This window comes from Talpa europaea (genome assembly GCF_964194135.1).
Source record: "Talpa europaea genome assembly, chromosome: 9".
NCBI classification, from domain to species: Eukaryota; Metazoa; Chordata; class Mammalia; order Eulipotyphla; family Talpidae; genus Talpa; species Talpa europaea.
This window is the reverse complement of record NC_140076.1, coordinates 115,225,618-115,250,880: the sequence shown is the minus strand read 5'-3', so window position 1 is coordinate 115,250,880 and position 25,263 is coordinate 115,225,618. Positions and strand designations below refer to the sequence as shown.

The window sequence follows — 25,263 nt, the reverse complement described above, 5'->3', positions numbered from 1 at the left end:
CCAGAAAATACCCAAACAAAAACGCCAAGAATACACAATGTGAAAAGGACAGTCTCTTCAATAAAAGATGCTGGGAAAACTGGACAGCCACATGCACAAGAATGAGACTGCAGCACTGTCTTACAAGTACACAAAAAATAACTCAAAATAGACTTGAATATAAAACCTGAAGCCTTAAAACTCCTAGAGGAAAACATAAGTAATAAATCCCTTGATAATGACCTCAGTGATGATTTTTGGGCTTGATGCCAAAGCCAAAGGCAACAAAAGCAAAAAGCAAGCAAGTGGACCACATCACACTCACAAGCCTTTGCACAGTAATGGAAAAAATCATCAACAAATGAAAAGGTGACCTACTGAGTGGGAGAAAATACTCACATTATCCAAAATTACATGAAAAATTCATACAACTCAATAACAAAAAGCCAAACTGATTTAAAAAATGGACAGAGGCTCCAAATACATTTTTCCAAAGAAGATAAGCAGACGGTGAACAGGTACAAGAGAAAATGAGCAACATATTTAATCATCAGGTAAATGCAAATCACAACCACACTGAGAGATCACCTCATACCTCTAAGAATACTAAAAAAGATAAATGACAAATGTTGTCAAGGATGTGGACAAAAGGAAACCTTTGTCCATTACAGGAATGTGAACTGGGGCAGCCATTATGCAAACAGTATGGAGGAGCCTCAAAAAGTCAAAAATAGAACTATTATATGATCTAGAAATTTTTTTTCAGCATCCAAAGAAAATGAAAACCTTAACTGGAAAAGATAATATACACACACACATTCATTGTAACATTATTTACAACCACCAAGATAGGGAAACAACCTAAGTATCCAATGACGGATGGATAAAGAAAACATTTCTGTGCACACACAAACAATGGACTGATATTCAGTCATTTCTAAAATTTAACCTTCCCATTCAGGACTTAACGGACCTTTGGCGCATTAAGCTAAATGAAGTAAGTCAGGAAGAGAACAGCAGATACTGTACCATCTCTTTGATAACGTACAAATCTAAAAACAAACAAAAAACCAAACTCACAGAGAGAGAACAGATTGGTTGCCAGAGGCAGGGGGTGGGAGGTGGGCAAAATGCGTGAGGAGGTCAAAAGACATAAGCTTCCAGGGCCTCCCTGGTGGCGCAGGAGTGAAGTCGCAGTGCTGTCAAGCTGTTGCAGAGTTCGATCCCTAGCAAGAGGGCTAGTCCATGTGGCGCAGCAGACCTCTCGTCTTCCCGCTGCTCCCCTCAGCAGTGGATTTCAGTGGCTCCGCCTGTTCTGCTCCCCACTGTGTCTCTGGTGAGTCCTCTCACCCTATCCCACCCCGCACCTCTGGCCTACACCGAGTTCTTGTATGCATAAATAAATCTTTTTTAAAAAAAGATATGAGCTTCCCCAGTTAGAAAATAAGTAAGCCAGGGATGTAATGTGTGCCGTGGTGACTAAAGTTAATAATCCAGTATCATGGTGGAATGTGAAAGCTCCCATCACAAGGGAAAAAGAATTGTTTGACTCCACATGGTGATGGATGTTAATCAGATTTAGTGTGGTGATCACTTCACAACATAGACAAGCATCGGATCATTGTGTGCCACACCTGAAACTATGTTACACGTCACTTACACTCAGCTAAAAAATCCCACACCATCTGTCCTAGTCGTCTCCCCTGAACAGCTCTGTTTCTGACTGGGCAAAGAGCTATTTGTTGGGCCCACAAGTTAACTTTTATTTTATTTTATTTTTAAATTTCCTGGGTTGCATTAAAGTTAGTATCCTGATTTTTTTTTAAAGATTTATTTATTTATTTATATAAGCACTGGGTACAGTCAGAAGCGCAGGAGGGTGAGAGAATTCACCAGAGCCAGAGCGGGGAGCAGAGCAGGCAGAAGGACCGAAGTACACTGCTGAGGGGAGCAGCGGGCGGCAGGAGAGGTCCGCGCGCCATGTGGAGCCCTCCTCCGGTGGCTGGGGAGCAGCCGGGGATCGAACCGGCGCTGCCGAGGCTGCTGGCAGCTTCGCAACCCAGCGCTCAACCGCTGCGCCACTGGGGAGGCCCACAAGTTAACTTTTAAACGTCAAATCCAATGTTGAAACATTAAGACTGGATGTTTAGAACATTAAGTGTTTTATTTTACAACCAGAAAATTTCAGAAGAAAACTAAGACAACAAATAATACGTGTTCCAGTCCCATGAGCAAGTCCTGTCTGACACAGGAAGCCTGATACCGTCCTTCAAAAAGTGTAAATAATAATATTGCCATATGAGTGCTGAGCTGTGGATTTTTAAAAAAAAAAGATTTATTTATTTATTTATACAAGCACTGGGTACAGTCAGAAGAGCGGGAGGGTGAAGAGAATTCACCAGAGTCAGAGCAGAGAGCAGAACAGGCAGACTGACGAAGTACACTGCTGAGGGGAACAGCGGGCGGCAGGAGAGGTCTGCGCGCCATGTGGGACCGTCACCCGGTGGCCAGGGATCGAATTGGCGCTGCAGAGGCTGCGAGCAGCTTTGCAACCCACCGCTCAACCACTGCACCACTGCGCCACTGGGGAGGCCCTGAGCTATGGATTTGACTGTGGTGAGGGGATGTCCTGACTGGCCCCAGAAAGTCTATACAATTGCTTATAAAAATGAGCAAAACCAGGCAGGATTAAAACACTTAAAAGTGAGGCTTAGAGTTACCCAAATTTAAAAAAAAAATTGAAAACTCATATTAAAAAAAACTAGGTGGAAGAGATGGTAGCCACTTCTGAGAGTAGGGCTCTTCCTTACCTTAGGGAGGTTCACAGCATTCTAACACATGAATGTGAAGTAAAAGTTATCCACGCAAAGGAAGTTGGAGTAAGGCAGTCTAGGCAGCTGGAGGAGCATGTGTGGGGGAGAAAGAGATATTTATAACATGTACCATTTTATACACCCCCAAGAAATTAAAAAAGTTCTTCCAATCAGCTGAATGAAACTGTCAACCCTAAAATACACAGGTTTCAAGAATGTTAAAATGTTAAAAAAAGAAAGTACCATTGCTGGAATACATCATTTCCAGTTCATTCTCTCTCCCCACTACCTCACCTCAGTTTCTCAATGACACAACCACCTCCTATAGTGACTGATCTCTGCCTCCAGCTGCACCAGCCAGCAATGCGAATTTACTTCACAGATGTGCTTGCTCTTATGTACAGAGGTCTATGTTTGAAGATAGTCTTTGCAGGATGAAAAAAGATAAACTCACGCCATTTGCAGCAACATGGACGGAGCTAGAAGGGATGATGCTCAGTGAAATTCAGGAGAAAGAAAAATACAGAACGGATTCACTTACAGAATATAGGGAAACAAAACAAAGTGTCAAAGGAAGAAAAAAGACAAAACTCACAGACAAAATACAGATCTGAGGCACACGGCAGGGGCGGGGAGGGAGAGGGGTCAAACCAGGAGAGTGAGGTGCTCAAGGGACTGTGGTGATGGCTCATGGGTGATGTGATGTGGTGTGGGAGATCTGCGGAGTCTACGCCTGAGGAGAGAGAGCAAACAATGTACAAAATGAACAACAATGTTAGAAAATAAAAAAGCTTAATAACAAAAAAAGATTCTTTGCAGGTATGGTAACATACATCTGCATGAAAAGGTGTAATCACGTGTCTGAATCTTACACAGTGTTGTAAACCAACATTACCTCCCTAAAAAATAAGTATGTATTCTTTTCATGATAAAATAAATGAAGAAGACCAAAAAGAGGTATTCTTTGCAGCACTATTTCCAACAAAAGCCTGAAAATATACAAAAAGTCATTAATAGGGGTTAAACAAGCCAGGGGACCACCATCCACAGCACGGAATGCAACCATCACCCCCTCCCCAAGGATGTTCTGTAGTTCATTTAGATCTCTAAGATGCAAAGTAAAAGCACAGGGTCACCCTGGTGGCGCAGGGGTTAAAATCACTGCGCTGTCAAGCTATCGCCAGCTACCACAGCACAAGTTCAATCCCTGGCCAGGGAGCTGACCCACAGGGTGCAGCAGACCTCTCCTCTCTCGCCCGCTGCTCCCCTCAGCAGTGTATTTCAGTAGATCTGCCTGTTCTACTCCCCACTCTGTCTCTGGTAAATCCTCTCACCCTACCCCACCCCACACCTCTGGCCTATACCCCAGCTCTTTTATGCAAATATAAATATTTTTTTAAAGTATAATTCTTTGAAACAGGTGAGAAAGCAAGGTGATTAGCAAGTAAGAGAAGGTTCTGGGCTAAGGGCCAAAAACCTGGGATAAGAACTGCCATAATTTCACTGCTTTTATTACGTCTTTCGCCCTGTCTCTGGTAGTAATCTGTTCTGCGTCTGTTCCAGGCTGCTGGTTTTTTTGGGTTTTTTTTTTTTAAGCTTTATTTATTAATGCATACAAGAGCTGGGTTACAGGCCAGAGATGCAGGGTGATGAGTGAGATGATTCACCAGAGACAGAGTGGGGAACAGAACAGGCAGACGGACTGAAATACACTGCTGAGGGGAGCAGTAGGTGAGTCAGGAGAGGTCTGCTGCGCCATGTGGGTTGCTCCCTGGCCGGCCAGGGATTGAACGCTTGCTGCAGAGGCTGAGGATTGCATCATAGTGCAGTGCTTAACCCCTTATGCCACCAGGGAGGCCCAGGCTGCTGCTGTTGTTTTTTTTTTTTTAGATTTATTTATTTATACAAGTACTGGGTATAGTCAGAAGCGCGGGAGGGTGAGAGAATTCACCAGAGCCAAAGCAGGGAACAGAACAGGCAGACTGATGAAATACACTACTGAGGGGAGCAGCGGGCGTGGTAGGAGAGGTCTGTTGCGCCATGTGGGACCCTCGCCGGTGGCCGGGGATCGAACTGGTGCTGCAGAGGCTGCAAGCAGCTTTGCAGCCCAGCGCTCAACCACTGTGCCACCAGGGGAGGTCCCAGGCTGCTGTTTTTAACAATATTCTTTCCTTGTCAATTGTTCACACAGATGCTGAGAAACACACAGATTTGCATTAAACCACACAAATCCCCCAAATTAAAAACTCCAAGAATTAATTTCTCTTTTCTAGTCACCGAAACAATCCCAGCAATACTTTGCAGTTTATAAAATGTTGATAGTAATTCAACAAATTTTTATATACAATCCACTTCACACAAAGCACATGCGATAATAAAGATGTGTTCCTCTGAGTTCTTTCCAGAATGTGAAATAACTGGAATGACAGTTTCTCACCTATGTTTACCATCTGTTACTGCCTTCCCACACCTGCTCCATCTCTCTCCATGAACACATAACACACGTCGCTGTTGCCAAATCACCTTAAAGTGTGTCGCAGGCAGCAATACTGTCCCTAAATATGTCAACACATGTGTCCCAAGAACAGGGACAGTCTCCTACACAGCCACAGGCCAGCACCACACCTGAGGGCATCTACATTAATAGCAACAGCCAATATAAAGCTCATCCTCAAAATTTCCCAGTTATCCCCAGAATGTTCATGACTATTTTTGTTTTTGTATTTTTTCAATCCAAGTTCCAACATCTTTATGTAGTGCCTGGTTTCTGGGGCCCTTCAGTCTCTCTCAGCCTGCAAGAGTTCTGGCCCCTCCCTATTTTTTATGACACTGAATCCTTGGAAGAGGCGAAGCCAGCTGCCCTGCAGAAACGCCCCACCTTTGGGGACTCCTCTGTTCTCTGAGGCATAACTTCGGGTTAAGTTACGGTTCTCTGAGGTTAACGAGGGGCACCTGTGCTCGCTGCCTCGCCTCGCCACGACACACACGGAATTCTCGGGCCCTTCCATGACTGCCGAGGGCAAACTCTCTGCTGTAAAGGCCTATTCCCCCCCCTTATAACTGGTACTCTATCGTCAACTGTCAGTGTGTAGTTAATATAATGTGTGGGCTAATACTTTGGTCTTTCTCATCCACTGACTTTCCTGACCCGAATGTTAGGAGCACACAACAGTGTTTTCAAGTGCCAGCACCTTCCCGCCCTTCTATCTACTGCTGCGTTTACGCTTTAATCCCTTTCTCTTCATCAATCCTGACGCACATTTATCCTTCACTAGGTCTCACTAATCTTCGTTCTATGCTTATTTTTATCTACCCCTTCCTTCTATTTTCCTTGGGCTTATTCAATTGTTCTTTGTCTAATATCTCACTTGAGATGTTCAACTCATTCATTTTCAGTCTCCTGCATTTCAGGCTGTTAACCTCCCCGGTGCCCAGCGATGCTGCACCCAGCCCCAGCTCTCCCCGCAACTCAAGACCCACGTAACTCTCTGCTGGACACCTGCATTCTGTATCTAAAACTTACCCTGTTACAAACTAAATTCTTGATCTCTCCCAAATCCCGATGGAGAGAGGGGCAAGGCAGGCACAGGGAAGGTGAGACAAAATCCGTTGCTGTGGTAACAGAAGGGGTATAATCTAAATCACCTGCTGTGAGATTGTGCAGCTCTGGCAGGACATCTGAGCTCTGAGAGCAACAAGTTCATTTTCAGAGCATGTCTTCTCATTTGCCGGGCTGAGTCTTCAGGTGAGGGTCTCCTGGAGACAGGCTTGGTAAGGGAAACTGCCTGCGTGGCGGCGTCTCAAAGAAAGGAAGGGCACCCTGAAGGGGCTGCCCAACTGCCCTCCATGCTGGCTCGCTGGGCACCCTCCACCTCCTCGGGCGATGCCCGCAAGACTCATATCTGAGAAAGGCATCACTGCACCTCTCCTGGGTGGCCGTGGCTCCACCCTGCTGTAGGGCTGCGAGCTAAAGCTGAACTCATGGACACTGGACCAATGTTTCCTATGTGTGCTATTTTGTAATAAAAACACAGTTTCCCTAGACCAAAGGGGCAGCTGCATGCTTGCTGCAACCTGCTGAAAGACTACACCGTCAAGCGTTTAGAGGGCAAAGTCTCCGCAAATTTGCCCACAGCAGCCCTGGCCGGGAGCAGCCGCACCCCTCCTGGATCCCCCTGCTGTCCGTCCCCCCTCGCCCATTCTACCCTGGCAGCGAGGGGCCTTTTCAAAGGTGAGTCCGTGTGTTACTCTCTAGACTTGGCAGTGCTCCCTCCTTCCGCCAGCGCCCGCTTCCCTGTAGTCTCCCCACCTGGCCAGGGGATGCGGGAACGCAGTTCTTTGAGCATAAGCAGATACACTCACCTGAGGACCTGAACCCCAGCTGTGCCCTTTCCTGGGACTCCTCCTGCAGAGAGCCGCCTGGCTAGTGCCGCGTGCCACAGCTCCGGGGCTGACTCGGTTCTCCCTCGCCGCGGAGCCTACCTTGAGTCCACCCCAGGGCCTCCGTCTCCCGTCACGCCAATGCCCGGACCCTCCAATTTTAACCTTAACCCTTTAGACTTCATCACCTTCTGTCACAGCAGTTACCTTCTCACTATGTTGAACTTCTGGCCCGTCCCCACCAGGCGCTGCCACAACGTCGGCATCTTGCCGCATCACTGATGGGCCCAAAGGGCACACACATAAACTAGGCCCGCGCTGGGCGTGCGCTGCTCAGCGGTATTACTGCACACTCGCCACAAACTTCCTTCTGTGACCCATCAGTTATTCAGAAATGCATTTTTTATAAAGGCAATCATTTCTTAAGATTTACTTTATTTATGCATACAAGAACTGGGGTGTAGATGAAAGGTGCGAGGGGTGACAGGACTCCCCAGGGACCAAGTGGGGAGCAGAACAGTCATAGCTATTGAAACACACTGCTGAGGGGAGCAGTGGGAAGACCGGAGAGGTCTGCTGCGCCCTGTGGATCAGCTCCCTGGCCAGGGATCGAACTCGTGCAGCGTAGCTTCATAGTGCTGAGACTTAACCCCTTGTGCCACCAGGGAGGCCCCAGAAATACATATTTTAATTTCCAAACAAAGTAGAACTTTTTGCTTTTTGTGACTGACTTCTAGTCACAGCACTATCACCGCTGCTGTCTGAGGCCCGAGTTCGAGCCTCAGCAGGTTAACAGCACCCTAAGAAAAGAACATGAATGTACACTATGGGGCTACTAATCTTACAGCAGTGGCCAGAACACACACAGCAGCCCTCTGCCCGCCCCTTTGGCCCAATAAACAGCACTCCTTCCCAGAACCGGAACTCCTGGAAACTCCTGGAACTCCTCTGGAAAACTTGCTCTTCCCTGCGTTTCTGAGAAATCACTTTTGTTGTGATTCTCTCATCTCCCTAGGAAACCTCTTCTTCTGCCCTTAAAACTCGAGGGTTCCCCAGAGTTCTTTCACCGGCCCTATTCTCTTCTCACTTAAAACACTGTCCCTTAAAGCATCCACTAATCGCTACCAAAATGCTTACCATTCCCAAGTCCACAGCTCCCTCCCCAAGACACCAGAGTAACTGATGAGGAATGTATTTCTGGTCAGTTAGGCAGACCACATTTCAAAGCCCAGCCATGTCCAACTCCAGAGCCCTTTCAAAACACCCGCCCTCCCTTCTACCCGGGGACTGCCTCACATCCTAGGCAGAGCTGTCACCAAGACTACGTGATATAACACATGACAAAGTCCTGAGACAACACCAAGAACAACATAACTGTCGATAAATATGAGGCAGGACTCGGCGCTGTCTGAGTGACGCTCTCCTGCACAGCTCTGCTCGCCCACCTCGCCCCACCCTCAGTCTCGCCACAGCCGCCTTCCCAACTCGCCACCCGCCAGCGCAGGGGGCCTCTCCCCACCCTTGCCCCTCGCTCCTCAGAGACCCTGCCCGAACAAAGGGTCTCTCCTTGAGAAAGAGAGTCAGCCTTCCATTGGCATCATCTTTCCGGAGTCGGCCAAGGGAAAAACCCGAAACCGCCTGCCATGGTGAATGACCAGCGCGAGACAGAGGGCTCTGCAAGCCCCGCTCAGGGAAGGGGGGCGGAGGGCACGGCCCAAGCAGGAGGGCAGCTGTCCAGGTGTCTCGGCGAAAACGCCACGATCAAAGGGCGCAGCAAAGTCAGCAGTTCCTTATTACAGTGATAACCTGTTTCAATATTTATTAAATCTTACAAATTCATTTTACTTGATGCTTTAGAATACAATATTTTTTAAAAAACATGAAATATGTTAAATAGTGGCCACAAACATGACTTCAATGTTTTAATTCGAAACCCTCTGAATAAGACATAAAATTATACCAATACCAAACATTACAGAAAATGATCGTGGCGCAGCGCTACCTGCGCGGCCGGTGTCCACACAGAGCTATTCCCTCTGCCACGCTGTGCGCCGCAGCTGCCGCGGGACAGCCTCGGAAACCGGGCCTGCCTTTCCCGCCTCTGTCTCGCCCACCTCCACCGGGGAGGCCGCTCGGGGTCACTCCTGCTGCTCATTCTGGCCCATCTGTGTTGATACTGGGGGGGTCTTCCTTCATTGGCTTCACAATTTTGGGGGAAACCTATGTCATGAGCTCTTTCTTATGACTCGTAAGTATAACTGCTTCTCTGTTGGTTAATTAGGGGTGTGTAGAAACAGTCGACAAAAAAGGTTCCCAAAGTGTGTTCTGTGGAATCCCAGTCATATGAAAAGGTTAAACGAAAAAAGGATTTCATGGTCAAATAAATTTGGAAAATGCTAAATATCCTACCCTTCGCCCCTCTCAGAAATTCATAACGCATGTTGTTAAAAGTACTTTAGCAGGGCAGCAGGAAACAAGGTTTAACTTTAATTTAGTAGCGTTTGGTAAATGCTGTTGTACAAAGTATTATACAAATGGGTAGCGTTATTTTTGCTCGTTGTTGAGTTTTATTTTCTCTGTCTCTTACCCACATTTGTCAGCAGAGCACAATGCGATCTAAGAAACCTAAGAAGATGGTAATGAATTATTAAGCTAGTCTGATACACAGAACATAAGTTGTGCAGCCCTCAGGGAAAGCAGTTTGGGGGGCCTCCTGGTGGCCTAGGGCTTAAGTCTCAGCACTGTCACCACTGAGGCCTGAGTTCGATCCCCAGCCAGGGAGCTACCCTGCCTGGAGAGGCGCAGCTGTCCTCTCCTGTCTGCCCGCGGCTCCCCTCAGCCGTAGATTTCAGTGGATCCGTCTGTTCTGCTCCCCACACTGTTGCTGGTGAATCCTCTCCCGTCCCCCCACTTCTGGCCTATACCCCAGTTCTCCCACGCAAAAAAAGGGGAGTATAAAAATTAAAAACAGAAACTCCACACTATCCAGTTCCCCCATCTGTATATTTACCAAAAAAAAATGAAAACACTAATTCAAAAACATACACCCCCCCCATGTTTACTTTGGCACTATCTGCTGACGTGTCCAAGAGCTAAAACCCTCCTAAGTGACCGTTAACAAAAGACTGGGTGAAAAAAGATGTGGGGGTACACACAACGGGGGCTATTCAGACGAGCAGCAAAGACGAAACCTGCGCCAGTGGAGCCGCCCCCGAGGTGGCCGCGCTCAGGGAGGCCGGCCCTGTGCGACTCTCCTCAGAGGTGCGCTACCGGGAGAACGGGATGAATTCAACAGAACACACACATTTTTACACCGCAACCAATCAGGGGTTAGCAGAGGGGGAGGGCACGGGGGGGCGTGGAGGACGAAAGGCCGTGGGCTGGGCAGGGCCGGGAGCCGCGCCTGCCACGGCCACCCAGTCCCGGCCGGTGTCTGCCTATCACAAAGACTAAAAATTCAAAACAAGTTTTTACCTTCTAAACTCTACCAGCATATGAAAACTCCTACGGGCTCACTTCTCAGAACCTGGTATTTTTGTTCAATTCTCATTTGCGTTACAGCCTGTTAATTCCGTATACTTCCAGCTCCTCCAGCACCCGACAGAAGCAGCGCTCCATGTTTCTAAGCTCATTTTCTGAATTCTGTATCTTTGGACACTATGGAAGAAATTTTAACAATTCAAGCAATACCGAACCGTCTCTGGGCCACAGCTGTATCGTGTAGCATAAGGTGTCATGCTACAGTTTAAAAATGATCATAAAGCAGCCCAGCAGCCATTCTGTTACTTTATAATGACCCACAGCACAGGAGAATCCCTAACATTAGAGATGCTTCCCCTCCTTCTACTAGAGGGTGCCAGAGAAGCAGCCCCTCTCTCTGCGGCAGGAACCAGGGAAGTCAAGTGAAAGCTAGTGGGGCTGCGGGAGGGAAGGAGAGGAGGGACAGATAAAGGCCACAACCAAAATTTAAACCCAGCATTATAAACATTTTGTTTCTCTCATCAAAGAGCCTCTATTTCAATGTTTCTTTTTAAGAATAAAAAGAATGAGCTATTTCTTAAATTATCTTTATCTCAGCCAAAAAAACTTTAATATCCCAAAGCACAGATGAAACTGTTGCTTTTTTCTCAACAGGAGTAAGGAGGTCCTCCTACTTTTGCCACAAAATGTACATTGTTCCAGTGTTCTGTAATCATAACTGGGGGGGGGGGGAGCGCATCTAAAAGGTTACAAAACACCTACTACTTTTTGTTTCCTTGACAAACATGAGAAACTCAATCAAGCCAGTTTGCACAACCCGGTTGAGTTTTGGAGTAATTTTTACTAGGGTCTCTGCTCCTTCCCTACATTAAAAACCTCAAGTGTGGGCCTCCCCGGTGGTGCAGTGGTTGAGCGCTGGGTTGCGAAGCTGCCCGCAGCCTCTGCAGCGCCGGTTCGATCCCCGGCTGCTCCCCGGCCACCGAAGGAGGGTCCCACATGGTGCGCAGACCTCTCCTGCCGCCCGCTGCTCCCCTCAGCAGTGTCCTTCGGTCCTTCTGCCTGCTCTGCTCCCCGCTCTGGCTCTGGTGAATTCTCTCACCCTCCCGCGCTTCTGACTGTACCCAGTGCTGTATGAATAAATAAATACTAAATAAATAAAAATAATATAATATTAAAAAAAAAAAAACCTCAAGTGTTCTTAACTATCAGATAGTTAAAAATTTTAAAACGACTAACCCAAATATCCCCTTTGGACGTGGAGTACTACTATAAGACAATAAACACTTAAGTAAAAAAAAAAAAAAAATCAAAACTGATTAACAAAAGTTGAGGAAGAGAAGTTTGGACGCATCCATTATTTGTTTGTTTATAAAAGGCAAGACACCAAATGGCTAAGAATAAAATTAGTAAACTTTCACTCCCTACGAAATCACACACATACATCACTCACAAAACTTTACAGTGGCCTGTTTGAGTAAATTTAACTTTAGAATTTTTCCACTGCTGATGAAATTTTCCTTTCGAGATTATTTTCCTACCACATAACCATTTGACGTTTGTCAATATTTCATGGAGTTATAGGAACATCTAGTGCCACATCATTTAGTATTTGGCGCCATGTAATTTAATATTTAGGGTATCCAGAAATCTGGTGTATGAAATTATGTTTTACATATTGCTTCAAACCCACTTAAATTATTCATAACAACTCCCTTCTACATTTGAGAGACAAAGTAGCTAAATGAACACAACTACTTGAAAAGTCTCATAATATACATAGAAACAGCTTCCTTAGTTTATACCATTATAACTATACATTATAATTCAGGTAGGTTCATGCTTTGAAACATTATCAAAAAGAAAAGTGTGGGCCTCCCTGGTGGCCCAGGGGTTAAGTCTTAGCCAGCCACTGGGGCTTGAGTTCAATCCCCAGGCTGGGAGATACCCACATGGTGCAGCACATCTCTCTTGACTCGCCCGCTGCTCCCCTCAGCAGTGTATTCCAGTCAGTCTGCCTGTTCTGTTCCCCACTCTGTCTCTGGTGGATCCTCTCACCCCTGCACCTCTGGCCTGTACCCCAGCTCTTCTAAGCAAACATAAAATCTTAATTTTTTTTTTAATATTTGTGAACTGTTATCTCAAAGTAAGACATTTTTAAACACAGACAAATCAAACCTAAATTTCCAGTCTTCCTCCTAAAATCTGCCCCACTTACAGCCTCCCCCATAATCAATGTCAACTCGTTCCAGTCACTCAGGAAAAAAGTTATTTTTGATTACCCTACTCTCTTACCCCATTGTTAATCTATGTAGAAGTGTGGTTGGAGCTACCTTACAAATAAGTCCAGAATAACAGCGTGTCTTTTCCTGGTCACAATCCGGTCCAAATTACTAATGTTTCATAAACCAGGATTACAATAGCTACCCAATGGGCAGCCCTGTTTCTGCAGCAATCAGAATCTACAAACCTCAACCAGTCCACAACATACTCCCGATCAAATGACTCCATATCTCATTCTGGATAAAAACCAAAGTCCCTGCTATAAAACCCGGTGTGATCTGCCCTTCGCCCCACTCTCACCCATTGTGATCTCTGAGTCTGTCTGCTGATCTTCAGTTTAATGCTTTATAGCCACAAAAGCATTCTTGTTGCTTCTTAAACTCGCCATACACACTCTAACCTCAGGACTTTTCTATTCTCGTTCTCTCGTCCACATGGTGACACCTCACCTTCCCGCAGACGGCGCCTCCTCAGCGAGGCCCTGCCCCAGGCCACCTCGGGTCAAACTGCAAGTCCCATAACTCCGCGTTCTTCTTCCTGGCTTTATATTTCTCTACAGCACTTCTAATATCTTTACCTTCTAACATGTTTAACATTTCACTTATTTATCTTGTTTGTCTCCCTTTCTCCATTTTGTCTGCCTGCTCTATGCCCGGTGTCTGGAGCAGAAGATAGTCAATAAATGTGTGTTTAAAGAACTAATGCAAAATAGGGCCTCCCCGGTGGCGCAGCGGTTGAGCGCTGGGTTGCGAAGCCGCCGGCGGCCTCTGTGGCGCCAGTTCGATCCCCAGCTGCTCCCCAGCCACCAGAGGAGGGTCCCACATGGCACACAGACCTCTCCTGCGGCCCGCTGCTCCCCTCAGCAACGTACTTCGGTCCTTCTGCCTGCTCTGCTCCCCGCTCTGGCTCTGGTGAATTCTCTCGCCCTCCCGCGCTTCTGACTGTACCCAGTGCTTGTATAAACAAAACAAACAAATAAATAAATAAATAAAAACATGCCTCTATTAAAAAAAAAAAAAAGAACTAATGCAAAATAGGGACGTACAAACAAAATTCATCTTGTCAGGATCTGCTCCCACTCCACTTGTGCTACCCACTTGTGCACATACGTGCACACAGAAAAAGTGGGATGCCTGCGGCCGTCCCCTTCTGCCCCAGGAGCCCTGCCTTCAAAGAAAGTAAACAGAGAAAGAGCTACACTTTGGAGGTTGGAGCTGCAGAAGAGGGTCCTGGATCCTCAGATTTGTGGCATCACCAGATATAAAAGAAGACTGCGCTCTCCACTGACCAGTATTGCACCCCAAACTTTCTGCCCCCAAACCCTTATATTATTTCATCTAAATGTACCTCACATTAAAGATTTTCATCCAATAGAGGGCTGTAATAAGTATCATGTTCAACTTGCTCTCCCTGTTTTAATCAAAATAAAAAATGAATGCTTACCAGAACTTCATATACACCTAAGATGATCAGTCTTGCCATAGGGAAAGAAAATACCCACAAGACAAAAACACCCATAAAGATTAAAAAATTTCAACATTTGAGGGGCATCCCTGGTGTTGCAAGGAGTTAAGACACAGCATTATGAAGCTGTCTGCAGCCTCTGCAGCACGAATTCAATCCCCTGCCAGCCAGGGAGCTACCCACATGGCGCAGCAGACCTCTCCTGTCTCCCCGCTGCTCCCCTCAGCAGTGTTTTTCAGTCAATCTGCCTGTTCTGCTCCCTGCTCTGTCTCTGGTGATTCCTCTCACTCCCACACCTCTGGCCTGTACGCCAGTTCTTTTTTTTTTTTTAAGATTTTATTTATTTATACAAGCACTGGGTACAGTCAGAAGTGTGGGAGGGTGAGAGAATTCTCCAGAGCCAGAGTGGGGAACAGAACAGATGGACTGACAAAATACACTGCTGAGGGGAGCAGCGGGCGGCAGGAGAGGTCTGCGCGCCATGTGGGACCCTCCCCTGCGGCCGGGGATCGAACCAGCGCTGCAGAGGCTGTGGACAGCTTCGCAGCCCAGCACTCAACCGCTGCGCCACCAGGGGAGGCCCAAGTTCTTGTATAAATAATAAATAAATCTTAAAAAAAAAAAAAAAAAAAAAAAAACCCTCAACATTTGAGTTAATCTATGTGGCCTGACCTTGAATAAAGAAGCCCAGTTAGGGGCCTCCCTGGTGGTGCAGCCAGTTGAGAGCAGTGCTGTCAAGCTGTCCACAGCCTCTGCAGCGTGGGTTCCATGCCCGGCCACCCAGGGAGATTCCCACATGACGCCGCAGACCTCTCCTGTCGTGTCCAATGCTCCCCTCAGCAGTGCTTTCGATCTGTCTGCCTGTTCTGCCCCCCACTCTGTCTCTGGTGAATCCTCTCACCCTCCCGCGCCTCTGGCCTATACCCCAGCTCTTGTATAAATAAAAAATAAATCTTAAAAAAAAAAAAAAGAAGCAGCAGCCCAGTTAGCGCTGCCTCTGGCTGCACAGAGGCCGGCTGTGAGGCAGGGTGGCTAAGGTGAGCATGCTGGACCACAACGCTGGACTAAACCTGGCCCCACCGCTGACAACATCGTCACCACGGTCAGTGAGCCGCCAGGTGCTTCTCTCTCCTCACCTGTAAAATGGAGGTTATACCACCGCCAACTTCTAAGTGCTGTGTGGACTAGATGAGTGATGTAAAATGCTTACAACAGTGCCCGGCACAAAGCAAGCACTGGTAAAAATTGGCTAAAAAATCATGGTACAGGGCCTCCCTGGTGGCGCAAGGGGTTAAGCACCACACTATGAAGCAATACACAGCCACTGCAGCATGAGTTTGATCCCCGGCTGGCAAGGGAGCAACCCACATGGCGCAGCAGACCTCCCTGCCTCGCCCACTGCTCCCCTCAGCAGTGTATTTCGTCGGTCTGCCTGTTCTGTTCCCCACTCTCTCTCTGGTGAATCCTCTCACCACCCGCATCTCTGGCCTGTACCCCAGTTCTTGATGCACAAAAATAAATTTAAAAAAAATCATGGTACAGCGAAGGATTCCAAAACAAAATTGGGAAACCACCGTCACAGATCAAAAAAGGTAACTGCACTTTGCAAATTCTTTGCAATCAGTTATTCTTACATGAGGAAATATTTCTACGTTAGTGTTGTGGGAAAAGATACAAAAATTGAAGGAGAAGAGATAAAGCACTGGGGACAGAAGATACTGGGAGTAAGCTGGTAACGACAGAAGCAGGGTGAGCACTAGAAGGAGGAGGGGGTGCCAATATATTTCTAATTCCGCACTTATTTAAAATCTGCACCAAAAATAACTGAAGAGTAATCTCAACAGATTTTTTTGCCCTACAAATGAGTCTACTTTCCTATCTCCCCCCTTTTGCCAACAATTCAAATTCTCACACCACCCTAATAAAGACCAACTACTTCGTGTTCAGCATCAAGACAGCACGGCGGTATCGGGAACATGTTACTCTCCATTTTGTCCGACAAGTTCCCCAGAACCTGCTAATTTGCCAGAGAGGCTGATCCAATTCAAGTGCTCCTGACTGGGAACATAATTTTCAACACTGCACTCAAGAGAAAGTTCTGCTGTGATTATTTTAAATATTCAGGAACTTCTCAAGACTATCTTTATCTGCATCCTCATCATAATAAATAATCTGAATGTTTCTATATGCAAAACGACATGCATTATCTTCTTAAATCTAGTCAACAATCTTATGAGACAATCATTATCTCTATTTATAGATCAGAAATTGAGGATCATAATTTAAGTACTCTGCTCAGAGTCACCCAGGCATTAAGTGATAAATGAAGATCTGAACACCTAGATCTAATTCCAGAGTCTTTTTCGTTCCACATTGATCCCCATTTTACATTAAAAATACGAGGGAAGAGTCAAGTATGGAAATCATAATCTGATCAGACTGCCCACCAAGTCCATTAAGAGCCATGTCTTGAACCTGCTGACAACCATGTCTACCATTTCTTTCACTAAATTACAAGCATTTCCTTCAAATAAACAGAAATTAACAATTCATTCTTGATTAACTGTTTCACAAGATCATCTTAGCACATCTGCTGATCGCACGGTGCACCAAATACTGTTCTAGCTGCTCAGGGACTCAGCAGCACCACAGCCCTGTGCCTGCTCTTCAGTGGTGGGAGAAGGCAGGCAATAAACATGTAAACAAGTAAATAAGACATGTGACAGAAGCAACAGAAGGGCCGCTTCGAACAAGGTCATTCAGGAAGGTCTTTCTGAAGAGCTAGTATTTGAACTTGGGTCCAGATGAGAAGGCAGGACTGAAGAAGCCACAGCAGCAGATGCATCAATGGCGTAGGATCCTGTAGGCCACAGTAAAAGTTTAGGTCTTCATCTTATTGCAACGGGATACCACTGGAGGATTTCAAAGCACAGACATAACATCTGTTTATGCCATAGGAATAAAAGTCACTTAAAAAAGATAGACGGCACAAATAAAAAATAGAAATAAATAAACAAATGAAAAAAAAACAAAAAAGGCATGCCTGCTTCAGTAAAGCGAATAACAGAAACCTGAGTAAACCTGTAGCGCCCATGTATGGGGGGCCAGCCTCAGAAAGCCCCCCTGCTTTCGCCACACCACTCCCTCTCAAGTGAGATGACAGTCTCATTACACACAATGAAATAAAGGAGAAAATAAAAGTATCTCTGAAGAAGCTAATGCAATTACTTAAATTCATCACTGCTTCTGAAGATAAATGATTGAGAAAAGGATGCCAGAAGAAGAGACAAGCAAAAATGGCATCAGAAAAATGGGCAGACAGGCTGGGCACATCGCTTCTCAGATTTGCCTAAAGCGGACTGAAAAATAAAATTCTGTTAAGATTATAATTCTAACTGTAAAAAAAAAAAGATGAAAGTGAGGGTGGTGTAGCCCCTGCATAAACTCTGTCCACTGCGCCCGCCACCACACGCCTGAGTCTCACATGAGGCTGCAGGTGCAATGAGATAGATGATGTTGCTTAACTGTAAATGTAAAATGACTACACAGTCACCGTTTTATAAATTCCACTCCACAAGGGAAGAAAACCCAGGATTTCAGGAAGCCAAAAGCATGTAACTACACAGACCATTTCTAATGCACTGCAAATGAAGTGCTGTCTTCCTAGGGCGATCGTCCTTCTGCTTTGAAGGAAAGTAAGCTCCAGCGCAATATCAACAACAGTGAGGGAGAGAAACGCTGGCTCCATTAGTGCTGACTAGCAAAAATACTGTCATTGTCCTTTGAAATCCCACAAGGCAGGCTGGGGACCAACTTACTCTGGCAAATGATGTAACCATACAGTTAAGCTCCAGAGCCCAAAGGTAGAAAATGTTAAATACTTTTATCATTTAGTGAAAATGTTTTAAAACAGGGAGGCGATTGTGTTCGCAGCTCACACCAGCACTGTTTGCTACCACTGGTGTCCCAAGCCCATGAGAGAATAATCCTGAAAACATTGTTTTACAAAGTGAAATGTGACCACTGCCATCTAAGAGGGTAAAGTCAAACCCTTACTCCACCATTTTACTGTGTGACCATAAGCAACTTAATGTTCTGGAGTCTTAGCTTCTCTATCTGTAAATGAGAAACTTTAAAAAAACCTAACTTCTTAGGGTTACTTCAAGAAATGACAGAGCTATGATGTGAATGCCAACGACAATTGGGGCTGGGAACACACCAGCTACTCAATGTGAGTCTCTGATGATGACTGTCATCATATTTGATGTTCCAGGCCCTAATTTTACCCCTTGGCAGGAAAGTAACTATTTGATCTGCTACTGATAAGCAGGCTTGTTCTACAATCTTTTCTGCACGTTATTCAAAGAACCACAACCACCTCTCCCAACCATAACTTCACACACAAACGGAAAAGTTGGTGCCCCTGATTTCTCACAAGTTTTCTCTACCTGTTCCCTAACGGGTAAACACAAATCAAAACACTACAACAGCACTGGCAGAAGTGGAATATGAAGGACCGCTGGATACTGACTCTCATCCGTGACACGCCACACACAAGAAGCAACAAAAGATGGTCGGATATGGACTTGGGTGAGTTCTCTCTTCTCAGCAAGGAGCAACAGGGACGACTCCACATTTCCTCCCAAAACATTTGCAATCTTCCCCAAACAAGCCAGGATCATGACAGTTTCACAGATCTCTTTTCTGCAGGAAAGCAGCAAAGCGGGGACAAACTCCCCGATGGACAAAACATAACCGGGAGGGAAAGTCCTATTCATCCAAAAAGCACGTTTCTGGGTTTCCTGTTTCGATCACCTATTAAACCAAACTCACCTCGTTAAAAAGGCATTTCAAGGGATGGGCGGGTAGGCGGCTACGCTTTCTATCTCAAAGTACTCGTCAGGATGGTCGTTTCCGGACAGGGTCAAGAGCGGGTATTTACTGCAGCGAACCCGGAGGGGCAGGGGGCCTTCCAGGCGGCCGCCCCGGCTCTGCGTGCAGCTCAGGCGCCTCGGTCCCAACAGCCCGGCAGGCCCTCCCGGCCGCCCAAGTTGGAGCTCAGCGGACACCCGAGCGGCCCTCGTCTCCCGGCGAGGCCGGAGCGCGCACTCCCGCTGGGCCGGCGCTGCGGCCGGGAGACCAGCGGTCACCAGCGCGCCAGGCCCGAGAAAGAAACGGACGCGACAGCGTCCGCGAAGGGCCCGGGAGGGCGGCCGCACCTGAGGGGCTGCGGCGGGAAACGCTCCCCGGATCGCCCCAGATCGGGCCCAACGGCCCAAGGTCACGCCGAGCCAGTGGCCACAAAACCCGAGGCACGACGCGGCTGCAGCAGCGCGGGCCGGGCCCGGCGGGGACCGGAGGCTGGAGGGGGCGCCTCGGGGCCGGCCTGGGCCCGGCAGCTGCGCCGAATGCGGGCGCCGGCGGCAGCCCCGCGCCGGGGTCCCCCCGCGCCGCCGCGTCCCCGCACTCACATCTCCGGAGCCACTTCATCCAGTGGTAGACGATGGTGCTGTGGTGCTTCTTGTTCTCGATACACCAGGACGACAGGCCCTGGATGGACTCCATGGTGTTGGTGACCGCCTGGAGCTTCCGATCGAGCGAGGACTCCAGCGCCCCCGCCGCGGCGCCCGCCGAGGACGAGGCCTTGCTGCTGGCTCCGCCGCCGCCGGCCGCCATCTTCCCGGTTTGCACCAGCGCGGCTGCTCCCCTGGCGGCGGCGGCGGCGGGCGCGGGCGCAACAATCACTGCGAGCGCGGGGCGCGGGCGGGCGGCGGGCGCCCGGGGGCGCGCGCGGGCGCGGGGCGCGGGGCGCGCCGGGGCGCGGGCGCCGCGAGGGGAGCGCTGGGGCCGGTCGGCGCGCGCGGAGGACGGGCGCCCCGGCGCAGCCTGCCCGCCGCGCGGCGCGAGACGAAGGGGTTCGCGGACGCTCGGCTGCCCGCCGGCGCCTGCCCCGCCCGGCCCCGCGCGCCCGCAGGCGGGCCTCGCTCTCGCATGGGCCCCGCGCCCGGCGCAGCCCCGTCCCGCGGCCCTCGGCTCGAGAAGGCCCGGGCTGCCCAGTCGGGATTTTTTTTGCAACGCAATAGCAGCAGAGGGGCAGCGGCGGCAGCGCGCACGCGCCCCGCGGCCCCGCCCCCCGGCCCCAGCGGCCCGGAGCGCGGAGGCGGCGTCGCGGCGTCGCGGCGTCGCGGCGACGCGGCAGGCGGGCGGCCAATCACGGGCGCGGGCGGGGAAGCGCGCGCTGGCCCCGCGGCCCGAGGTGCGCTCCGCAGGCTTGTGCGCCTGCGCGGCAGGCCGGCGTGTAGCGGGCTGGGAGGAAAACCGGAGGGGGAGGGGAAGGGGCTTCACTGCTCCGCTGCGCCTTGTGCTCCTCAGGGGCCTGCCCGGGTCACACCCCCGGGCCCGGGGGTTCCCGCCGCTCGGTCGCCACTGTTAATCTCGGGAGGCCGCCACCGCCGCCGCTGCTCGCTCCGCGGGGCACCGACGTGCAGCCCGGGGGCCGGCAGCCATCTTGGGGCGGGCGCGCAGCTGCGCATGCGCGGCGCCGGCGCGCCGTTCACCACGCAGCCTCCCTGACCGTGCGGGGTTTTCACTCGCCTCTGGGCGAGAACCCTCGCGACCGCCTGCTCCTGTGGATTAGAGGAAGAGGAAGTCAATGCAGTGAGATGGAAATGTTTGAGACGAGGGAGGAAGTTAAGGCAAGCTACAACCTCACCTTCGTCGGCTGGGATGCAGTCTCTCAGTGACGTGGTGCTTTACAGTCTGCAGGAACCTTCGATACCTGTTACAGGTGTTAGCCCAGCCTATTTTCATCATTTATCCTGTCTGCCTAGTCTGAATCAGCCAAGCACATTTTAAGGCTCCTGAGTCCTACTGAACGTGTTATAGAGCAACCCCGATATTAAACGGGTTTCTGGCTGTGAGTCCTCACCCGCGCGCTTTAAAGAGACTTATGAATACTCCACTGCAGACACATGCAAAAGGGTTAATAAAAGGTTTATTTACAAGAGGAAAGGAAATAAGGAAAATGTACAACTCAGGGAGAAAATAGGGAAATAAAGTCTTTAATGCGTCCTACTCGATCCGACGACCTGGAAACCCCAAAGTCACTCTCAGAGCTGACCAGACGCTGTTGCTGGCCAAGAGCCCAAAAATGGAGAGAGCCCCAAAGCCCACGTGTCTGCCTTTTGTATCCACCTGGCTGCTTAACCCCACCCTCAGGTCCCAGCCACCTTCCCTTTGGTGGTGATGGGATTTGGAGTTCCCAGTGTCTTTGGCTTTGACCTGGGGTGGGGGTGGAGTCCACAAAGCCTGTATGGAATTTGCTTTGGGACATCCTTTTCCCCCTAACAAACGCATGACTAGTGTGATTAACAACTTTCGAGTCTCCCCCATAAACGCACATTTCTTGAGGCAGAGAGCCTTATCTAGTCTTCGTTGATTCAACAAAAAGGTGTTGAACGTCTGGTCCAAGTACTGTTCTGCATGTTGAGAACAACCCTTCTTTCTGGGGCTTTGTGGCAAGAGACAATAAACGAATATATATTAGGGAGCAATCGGTTCTGTGAAGAAGTATGAAGCCACGGAAGGGGAGAAGGGGTGGCGTGTGTGTGTGCGTGTGTGTGTGTGTGTGTGTGTGTGTGTGTGTGTGTCTGAATTAGAACAGGAAGGGTGACCTGGAGACCCTGGAAGGCTTCTGGAAGGAACTGAAACTTAATCTGATGTTGAGGACAAGGTACCCAAGCAGATGAGCATGGGGGTTAAAGGGGAGAGGGGAACATGCTGGCAGAAGGAACAGCAAGTGCAGGGGTCCTTAAAAAGGAATGTCTTGACATACTGAAGAACAAGGAGGCCAGTGTGACCAGAGAAGAGTGAAAGGGGGACACGTGATAGAATATGACGTCTTAGATGAGAGGGGAGAGTTCATTTAGGACCTAGCTGGTCACAGTATTTTTTTATGCATACAAGAACTGGGGTACAGGCCAGAGGTGTGGGGGGTGAGAGGAGTCACCAGAGACAGAGTGGGGAGCAGAACAGGCAGATCTAGTAAAACCCACTGCTGAGGGGAGCAGCGGGCGAGTCAGGAGAGGTCTGCTGCACCATGTGGGTGGTTCCCTGGCTGGAAATTGAACTTGTGTTGCAGTGGCTGTGAATAGCTTCATAGGTTGAGTCTTAACCCCTTGCACCACCAGGGAGGCCCAACACAGTGATCTTTAAACATATAGTGGTTGACACTGTGGAAAGCTGTGTGGAGATTTCTGGACCTACTAAACATAGAGCTTCCATATGACCCAGCAATTCCACTCCTAGGTATTTACCCAAAGGACACAGAAACATCAATTCCAAAGAACACCTGCACCCCTATGTTTATAGCAGCACTGTTTACAATAGCTAAGCTTTGGAAACAACCCAAATGCCCAAAAATAGATGACTGGATCAAGAAGATGTGGTACATATATACCATGGAATATTACTCAGCATTCAAAAAAGATAAACACATGCAATTTGCTGCAACATGGATGGCGCTGGAAGGGATCATGCTCAGCGAAATAAGCCAAAAAGAAAAAGAAAAATACCCGATGGTCTCACTCATAGCAGGAATCTAGAAAACTTAAATAAGGGACCAGGAAAATGAATAACTATAAGAAAGTGAAAATCAAAATCAACAAAAAACTATGAACCAGAGACACTTTTAGGGGGGCGGGGGCGGGAGGGGAGGGATTGGGGTCAGAATGGGGGGCTGCAATTGTATGGGGAATATAACAATAAAATTTATAAATAAATAAATAAATAAATAAATAAATAAATAAATAAACCATATAGTGGTTGATGTAGATTTTAGAATTACCAATAAAGAAGGCTATCGGAATAATGCAGACAAGGAAGAGATAATGGCTTGTACCAGAGTTGTAGCAAAAAATACGAAACATGGGCTTCCCTGGTGGTTCAAGGGGTTAAGCACTGCACTATGAAGCAATCCTCAGCCTCTGCAGCACAAGTTCCATTCCAGGCCAGCCAGGGAGCAATCCACATGGTGCAGCAGACCTCTCCTGACTCGCCCGCTGCTCCCCTCAGCAGTGTATTTCAGTCAGTCTGCCTGTTCTGTTCCCCACTCTGTCTCTGGTGAATCCGCTAACCCCCCTCCCTCTCACATCTCTGGCCTGTACCCCAGCTCTTTATGCATAAATAAATTTTGTTTTTTTTAAAAAAAAGTATGGACATGGTGTAAAATCCTGGACATATTTTGAAGATATAGATAGGAGAACTGGTCACGTACTTAAAATTAAGTGGGAGAAAAACAAATGAATCAAGTATGATACCAAGATTTTTGTCCTAATAACCAAAACAATGGTTTTCAGGATTTTTTCATTAATGTTACCGCTAAGATCCTTTTTTAGATATTTTTCCTAATCCCTCCAACCCGTGAAATTTTCAGTAACATACATTGTGTATCTATTTGTGTACTATACTTCTATCTGTGCTTTGTACAAGGGTAAGCATGAAATTTACTCGATGCAGTTAAGAATGACAAAAAGGGGGCCTCCCTGGTGGCACAAGGAATTAAGACACAGCACTATGAAGCTATCGGTGAGTTCAATCCCTGGCCAGGGAGCTACCCACATGGCACAGCAGACCTCTCCTGTCTCCCCGCTACTCCTCTCAGCAGTGTATTTCAATTGACCCGCCTGTTCTGCTCCCCACTATGTCTCTGGTGAATCCTCACCCTTGCACTTCTGGCCTGCACTGCAACTCTTGTATGCATAAATAAATAAATCTTTTAAAAAATTGACAAAAAGACATCTTTAAATTAAAAAATGATTAAATTTAGCTTAACTTTATAACTTTGCTATGTAAATGTTAGTGTAATTTTTAAAATAATTTGTACTTTAGCACATTGCTATGCAAATTAGCAACTCATATAATCAATGTAATTTTTTTAAATCATTCAAAACTTGTATTTCCACAAAAAGAAACTAGTTTTATTTTGAATTTCTTATAAATTTTCAGTAAACTTGAATTGTTATAAAAGATTTATTTTACTTGTTTATGCATACACGAACTGGGGTGTAGGCCAGAGGTGGGGGGGAAGGGGAAGGGGGGAGGGGTCAGAGGAGTCACCAGAGACAGAGTAGGGAGCAGAACAGGCGGATCAACTGAAACACACTGCTGAGGGGAGCAGTAGGCGAGACAGGAGAGGTCTGCTGCGCCATGTGGGTAGCTCCCTGGCCGGGGATTGAAGTCATGCTGCAGTGACTGCAGATAGCTTCATAGTGCTGTGCTTAACCCCTTGTGCCACAAGGAAGGGCCCCCCTTTTTTTAATGAAGAAATCTATTATCTATCTTGATCATCTCAATTTATTCTCCATTGTGAATTCTAAGTGATTTGTATTTTTTGATTTATTTATGCATAAAGAGCTGGGGTACAGGCCAGAGATGTGGGGGGGATGAGAGAATTCACCAGAGACAAGAGTGGGGAACAGAACAGGCAGACTAACTGAAATACACTGCTGAGGGGAGCAGCAGGTGAGGCAGGAGAGGTCTGCTATGCCATGTGGGTTGCTCCCTGGCCGGCCAGGTATCGACCTCATGCTGCAGAGGGTTTGGATTGCTTCATAGTACAGTGCTTAACCCCTTGTGCCACCAGGGAGGCCCCTCTAAATGATTATTAAAACCCCAGACTGTAGAGGAAAAATAACCACCGTTGACAAATTATACATGAGTGGAAACAGATGATGAAAGACATTACTTAAGTTCACAAAGTGTTTTCGGTGCAGACAGCACCCAAGTGAGAATAACGTTCATTTGAGAGAACACATCTATCCTTATCACCTTATTTCACGAATGAAACAGCCTATGTAGGGGCTGGATT

The 25,263-nt window shown here is 47.9% G+C and overlaps 1 protein-coding gene across 11 annotated transcripts in view; it reads right to left on the bottom strand.

Moving 5' to 3' along the window:
* Positions 1–20,072, bottom strand: part of RPRD2 (regulation of nuclear pre-mRNA domain containing 2) — a gene marked incomplete at both ends in the record, with an annotated part of 61,653 nt that extends 41,581 nt beyond the window's left edge. For all 11 annotated transcript variants that reach the window (XM_084243525.1, XM_084243529.1, XM_084243528.1 and 8 more), the window contains one exon: positions 19,868–20,072. In XM_084243525.1, the coding sequence (XP_084099651.1) occupies positions 19,868–20,072 (205 nt within the window). The remainder of the gene's footprint in view (positions 1–19,867) is intronic.
* Between the last annotated feature and the right edge of the window lie 5,191 nt (positions 20,073–25,263).